Source organism: Gossypium hirsutum, chromosome D11, assembly GCF_007990345.1.
Source record: "Gossypium hirsutum isolate 1008001.06 chromosome D11, Gossypium_hirsutum_v2.1, whole genome shotgun sequence".
NCBI classification, from domain to species: domain Eukaryota; kingdom Viridiplantae; phylum Streptophyta; class Magnoliopsida; order Malvales; family Malvaceae; genus Gossypium; species Gossypium hirsutum.
Genome location: NC_053447.1, coordinates 4,557,144 through 4,563,937, shown reverse-complemented (window position 1 = coordinate 4,563,937; position 6,794 = coordinate 4,557,144). Strand labels below are relative to the sequence as shown.

At 32.5% G+C, this 6,794-nt stretch overlaps 1 protein-coding gene across 1 annotated transcript; it reads right to left on the bottom strand.

Annotated features, from left to right (window-relative positions):
* Positions 1 to 2,127: 2,127 nt before the first annotated feature.
* Positions 2,128 to 3,637, bottom strand: LOC121223658 (homeobox-leucine zipper protein HAT22). The gene is made up of 3 exons (XM_041105603.1): positions 2,943 to 3,637; positions 2,772 to 2,851; positions 2,128 to 2,687 (listed from the first exon to the last, which is right to left on the bottom strand). Exons 1-3 carry the CDS (start codon positions 3,438 to 3,440, stop codon positions 2,402 to 2,404), a joined length of 864 nt encoding a protein of 287 aa, XP_040961537.1. The 5' UTR covers positions 3,441 to 3,637; the 3' UTR covers positions 2,128 to 2,401.
* Positions 3,638 to 6,794: the final 3,157 nt, after the last annotated feature.

The following is a 6,794-nucleotide window of genomic DNA, read 5'->3' as shown; positions in this document are numbered from 1 at the left end:
AGTCCGAGTTGTGTTAGTAGGGGTAATTAATTGAAATTGCATTATGATTGATGTTAGATGATATTGTAGTGAAATGAAAATGGGACAATGAATTGAAATATGGATCGAGACACATGAATTGTGGATTCATGAATTGGATATTGAATGAACAAAATTATTGTTTAAATGATATGTGTATTATATTGTGAAAAGCTATTTATATATCAAATATGAGAATTGAGATATTGTGAAACAAATGAAATGTGATATGGTTATTGAAATATTTAGATTGTATATTTGTGATTTCATATTTTTTTATACTCGGATTATAGAAATACCACTGAGTTTTACTCAGCGTACGGTTTTGTTTTCCGTGCGTAGGTTAGGTACTAAATTTTGATCGCCGATTTAGCACCCAACAACGGTCTCGAACTCAAACGTGGTGATGTTATCCTTTTGAAATGTGTCAGCATGTACCTAGGGTGTCTAATTAATAGTTATTTTGTGGATTGAAAGTAAATAACGTTAATATTGGTTTGGTATATATATACATGTGTTTGTGTTTGAAGTTTTATTTTGGCATGCTAAATTTAGTGTTTAAGTGCTCATAAGCCAAGTAAAATGAATTAAATTAGATATGTTTATAATTTGGATTTGAATGATATTTTGATGATATAATTGTGGTACCAATGAGAGTACATTGGTTAGGCACCTAGGATGATTGTTTTGACATATTTTGGATGTATTTGATCGTGTTTTGAATTGGTTAAATGAACGGTTTTTGAGTTGCTTATTGTCTAAGCTTGCAGAGAATTGTAAACTTGATGTTTAAGATTCATTTTGAGTCCACACAGCCAGACACACGGGCATGTGACTAGACCGTGTGAGGCACACGGCTAACACATGGGCGTGTGTCCTCTGTACCTAGGAAAATTTTTGAAATTTTGTGAAAAATTCCTGGAGTACCCAATTTAGTTCCGATTTGTTTCTAACACATATTTTGGGCCTCGAGGGCTCATAAAAGGGACAATATGATTAAAATATTATGTGTATGCTAGATGATTATATAATGTTCATATTTGATCTGAAAAGTTTGGTAATGCTCTGTAACCCTATCCCGGCGACGGATAAGAGTTAGGGGGTGTTACATAAGAGGCGACCTAGACTGATACACATGTTTAACATGCTCGAGGCCTGTTTAGAATGTCATCAGTTCTATGAATAGTGGGGTCAAGTCCATGAGAATAATACACATGTTTAACATGCTCGATGCCTGCTCAGAATATCAGTCCTATGAATAGTGAGATCAAGTCTATGAGCATTGAAGTCAAATCATGAATAGTGATAATATTTATAAATACTTGGGTATTCCCTTTAATGAAATACATAGAAAACTACTCAACAATTAAAATAAATAACATAATACAAAAATAAATAAAAATGGGGTCACGAAATTCCTTTTAATTTTCCCCACATCTACAAGTCATATGAGAAGACACATAAACGTGAGCTAACTTCATTCTTCCCCACACCCTTTACCCCTCTCACTTAATTACATCCCTCAACTGATTTAATTTTGATCATTTATCCCATTTTCAGACACCACCCACACGATACATCATCAATCTGGGATGACCCATTCCTCTTTTATTTTTTTAATATTAAAGATAAAAATAAAATTCCAAAGGACTAAAAATCTACGGCAATAAATATAGATTTTGATTATTTATTTATTAATATTTGGAATTGGTTATTTAAATAGTGTATTTTGTGACAAGTATGTAAGAAGAAGTTTCGAAGCAAGTGTAGACACATGGTTGATTTTCAACTAACATGTCCAACAACAAAAATTTCCAACTTTTTAGTGTTTGAAAAACAAGCTTCAAAGGAAAGTCAATGTAAATGCCTTTATTTTCTTTTGTATATAATAATAACTTGTTAGAAAATACGACTGAAATCAAATTATAATTTTCACTATTATTTTATAATTTTTAAAAGATTAAATTATTTTTTATTATTTTTAGAGAGACTAAAATATAATTTTATTTTTATTAATTTAAAAATTAAAAAATTTAATACAAATACTGGGACAATTAAAAATAACCAACGTTAATACATATTAATAAAAAAATCAAATTACACAACGAATTGACCAAAGGGATAGTAGCATGGAATAAAAATAATACATATAGATACTGTATCTTTCTAATGATCATTTACAAATATAAAATTAAAAAAAAGAGAGGAGATTGATCAGTAATTCTACTGTTCTTTTCTTGTCTAGAAATTAATTAATTAATTACAGTTACACTACCTTTTAATCCACTGCAAACCCTTTTTAACCCAAAAATAGAGAGGATGTGGGTTTTTTTCTGTTCTCTCCCATTATTTTGTTACTAAATTCTATATAAAACTTAATTGATTAACATGCTGCAGAAGGATTAGTGACGGGTTTATAGAAACGAGGCTTTGACGGCATCGAAAATGGATTCTTGGAATTCCCATCGCCGGCAACGCCGCCGATTCTTTCACAAGATGGGCACATGGTGAGAGTGGCCGCCGGCATGTTCATGCAAAAGGGTTGAGCCGCCGTTTTCAGTGATCTGAGTTCTTGTAACTCCTTTTGCAGTCTCCTGTTTTCATTTGTGAGTGTCTCACAACACCTCTTCAAAAACTCACAATCCACCTCAGTTTGCTTAAGCTTTGTCCTGCATGCTCAACAAAACACTTGGTTAGAAAATTCTAAAGTTAAAAACAAGCTGGGAAATTTTCCAGGTTATGGTTTTAGTTACCTGGCTCTCCTGTTTTGAAACCAGACTTCAACTTGCCTAGGTTTCAGGTTTAATTGCCTTGCTAAAGCTTGTTTTTGGTTCTGTTTTCATGATATGTAGCAGAAAAAGATTTGATTAATCAAAGCTGATATATAGTGATAAATATAAAAGAATAATTGGAGAGAGGCTTACAGGATTGAGGGTGCTATGTTGTTTGAAGCTTTCCTCGAGAAGAGCCGATTGTTGTTTGGTGAGTCTAAGTTTCTTTCTTGCATTGACGCCATCGTCGTCTTCATCGCTAACTCTACACGAATTCTTCTCTACCTCGACTTCTTCGCAGCTATGGTCTCTCTCCCTTTTCACCCTACCACTAGAAAACGATGAAACGGCACTAGGGGGAGAACCTGGACGGTACAAATCACCGGCGGCAGCGGTGGGGGGAGAGTCTTCATGGCGATGATGAAGATAACCACCACCTTTGTTGTTGACATCAACCTTTTTGGTAACAGTAACTCCGTAGCTATCACCGGAAAGACCCAGCGTAAGGAATGGTTCCAAACTTGTGACCGGCGCCACCTTGGCTGTTGACTTCCTGGGCGTTTGGTTGTCGGCCTTGAATGGAGTTTCCGGCGTCGATGAGAAGCCTAACCCTAGAACGAGTCCCGTATTACATGCATCATCAAGACCCATTAAGCTAAGCTTTTTTAGGTTTATATCAATGGAGTTTGACAAGTTTTTTTTAATGGTTGTGAGAGATGAAGGAAATGAAGAGAAATAGAGAGGAAAATGGAAAGGAAGAGTGGGATGTAAAAAGGGTCTTAAGAGGGGAAAGAGAAAGAGTAAGATTTTTGTCGAGTGGTGGAGTAATTGAGTGGATAGGTGGAATCGCTATGATTATCATTTTTAATAAATTAAGTAATATAGGCCCTGAAATTTAATCAAATTTGATCATTATTAGTGTATAAATTGATTAAAAATATATTATTTTTTATAAATATAAAAATCTAAACATTAATAATTTTAATGTGAAATTTTGGAAAATTATGAAAGTTATATATATAATATAAGTTGACTATTTGAACCTACCAGAGACCAGAATTATCTCCATTATATTAGTAACCAAAAAACACGGCAATTTCCTCTCTCTCTTTTAAAGCTATAGAAAAATAAAATCCCACAATTCACGTGGCAATACGAAACACATCAAGAGAATGATTCGTCACCACTTAACGTACCACTTTTTTAATTATTATTACTGCCACTTTTTCTTTTTCCTTTTTAATTTATTAATTGCTTATTTTTTTGTACATTGTTTTCTTTACTTTGTATGTCTCATACTTATTACTAAATCCCATATGCGTTTGTTTAATTAATTAACTTTGTTGATGTGTGGGATCAATAAGGAGAAGATACAAAAAGAGTGGTGAAGTTGATGAAGATCGATTCATCTTGCTTAGATAGAAAGCTAGAGATTATACAGAGTAAAGCTGATGGTGATGGAGATAGGTTGAGAATAAAGTGGCAGTATGTAGGCTAGAACGTTTGAGAGTTGATCCCCTTCATCGTCTTGTGAGTTATTTATAGGTGAGGTCTCATGTGGATTAACGTGACGAATCCATTATGAGGTCATCGTTGTGGGATGCATGGGGAGAATGTTCGTAATGAGATCACTGTCATTCCCTTTGAATTGCAGTATTCTTCTATATGGGGAGTAGTTGAGCCGATATAGGGATTGATGGCCTAAAGAATCACATTCTTAGCAGGAGATCAGATACTTGGGACAGCAAAGGATGGTACCCTTCCAGGAAGCAGGCGACTAGCTTCTTCGAGCAGCTACATCCTATCTCGTTAGATAATCAAATCGAAATGCAAAGCTTGTTGATGGCCACCCAATCTACAGCAAGTGAAGTGCACTTCTCATATGGCCGCTGCCACGTGTCTTAAGTTGGTAGATGTATAATAAACATCAAATGAACTTTCATTCATTCTGCAAATAAAACTTTTTTTTCATATACATATATAATTATTCCCTCGATTATTTTTATTTAAAATTCAATTGCAAAATGTATAATTATTAAGATAAATTTAATTAGAAAAGGTTCAAAGATCTGTTTTTTTTTTCTAAAAATATCTTCATTATTTCTTTTTGTTTTCAATCTTTCCTAAACAATATTAATTACTACTAATTTATATAAAATAAACATGGCCAAAATTTTTGCACCCATTCAAAGAGTGCTTATGCTATAAAATTTTCTTTTCAAAGAAGCAAAATTGATGATATGATTTATAATAATAGTAGTATTATTTGGTAATTATTAAAGCCTGCCTTAATTTGAAATTATGATATCAAAGGGGGGACATCATTGGATATTAACAAGTTCCCTTTATTACATACCACATGAACTGTCTCCCCCTCCATTCCTTGTTTAACTGTATAGACATGGGTATCATGTCAACATGCTTTACCAACTATTTTCCCTTGATCCATTCTTTTATTTATTTATATATAAAGAGGCTGGTGGGTTAATATTTTTTCCCTTGCTCATTATGATTGTGGAGATTAGAAAAGGATTGCCCACTATCTCTTATAATTTCAAATGATAATATTACTTTTCAAACTTTAGCTTCAATCATCATGTGATTGTGGTAGCTAGTTTCTTTGTTTTCTTGTTTGTTTGCTAGGAAAATTAAAAAAAAGGGGGGGGGGAGTAGGTACAAATTAACACCATGGGAGAGTTTCAAAGAGTTATAATTCATCATCAAGAATCCGGAACTTAGCTTAACTTGAAAGTTGATGTGGAGAGGTTTGGGGCCTACTGGTATCATCTGGCCATTCCCGTGCCCCCTAGATATGTATGTTGTGTATATATGCACTTCCCAATAATGCTTTTGTGGGCTATATATACTGATTAACAAGTTTGGTTAACTCATTAAAACATTATTAAAACCCTAAAATAATACTGACAAAACAGTTGCATATTGCATGAGATCATGCTTTTGTTTTAGGTTTGTTGATCCCACAATGATTCCTCGTTGATTAGTCTTTGATTAGTTTTGTGGTTTACTTAAGTTAGAATTACTCTTTTAGGTGTTTTTACATTTAATTAATAAATAATGTATGGTATTTTTTTTTCATCATCCATTTTGAATTTGCATCAACATCGAGGAAAAATACAATGGAACCCAAAAATGGTAGATTTATTAATTAATTCCTTAAATTTTTATGATATTTCATGTTAGTATAATAAAAGAATATGTATTTTAGCCATTGATAATTTATGATTCATTTTTAACCTTTCTAAAATAATTTTTTAACTTCATCCGCATCATATAAACTAAACCCCAAAAATTACTGGAAAAAAAACAATAATTAAGACATAAAAATGATAGGGAATGTTAGTTTCATTCGGGGACTCTATGGTCCCTAGGACAGTTATTTATCAGAAAAGTGAGATGCACCCTTATTCCAGGAAACATAATGACTTCTTTTTCTCTATACTTTAGTATTTCTTTTTATTTTCTTATAACTTAATCATCATTGGATCAAATTTGAAACTTTGCATAAAAATTGTATTATTATTGCAAATCAATTGAAATTTGGAAAGGATATTCAGTTTAATTAAGCTTTTCTGTTTGCTGATCTTCAGATTTGGCTGAATTTGGTGGGTTTACTGCGATAGCACATATTTTTAGAGGAGAGCTAGCCAACGCCATTGAATGACAATAACAAATGCCAAACTTAAATGTGGCATCTTTCTTTTCCAATGAAAATAAAATTAAGGGTAAACTTCACTCAATTATTGGGTAAGTTATTTTTTTAACCACTCAACTATGAAAAGTTACAAAATGATCATTTAATCATTCAATTTTTTTGGTCACCCATCGTTAAATGGTAAAGGAAAGATGATGTGATGACAACTTTTAAAATTGACATAATAGCAACTTTAACCCTCAACATTTAAATATTATGTTAATCTAATCTTGATTCTAAAAAAATTAACCCCTCAGTGTTTACATACTATTCAATTTGATTATTTTTCAATT

Coding starts and splice junctions, on each gene's coding strand:
- LOC121223658 (XM_041105603.1), bottom strand. CDS start 3,440: ATGGGTCTTGATGATGCATGTAATACGGGACTCGTTCTAGGGTTAGGC. Junction 2,852..2,942: donor AACATAGCACCCTCAATCCT/GTAAGCCTCTCT, acceptor TCATGAAAACAG/AACCAAAAACAAGCTTTAGC. Junction 2,688..2,771: donor TTTCAAAACAGGAGAGCCAG/GTAACTAAAACC, acceptor TTGAGCATGCAG/GACAAAGCTTAAGCAAACTG.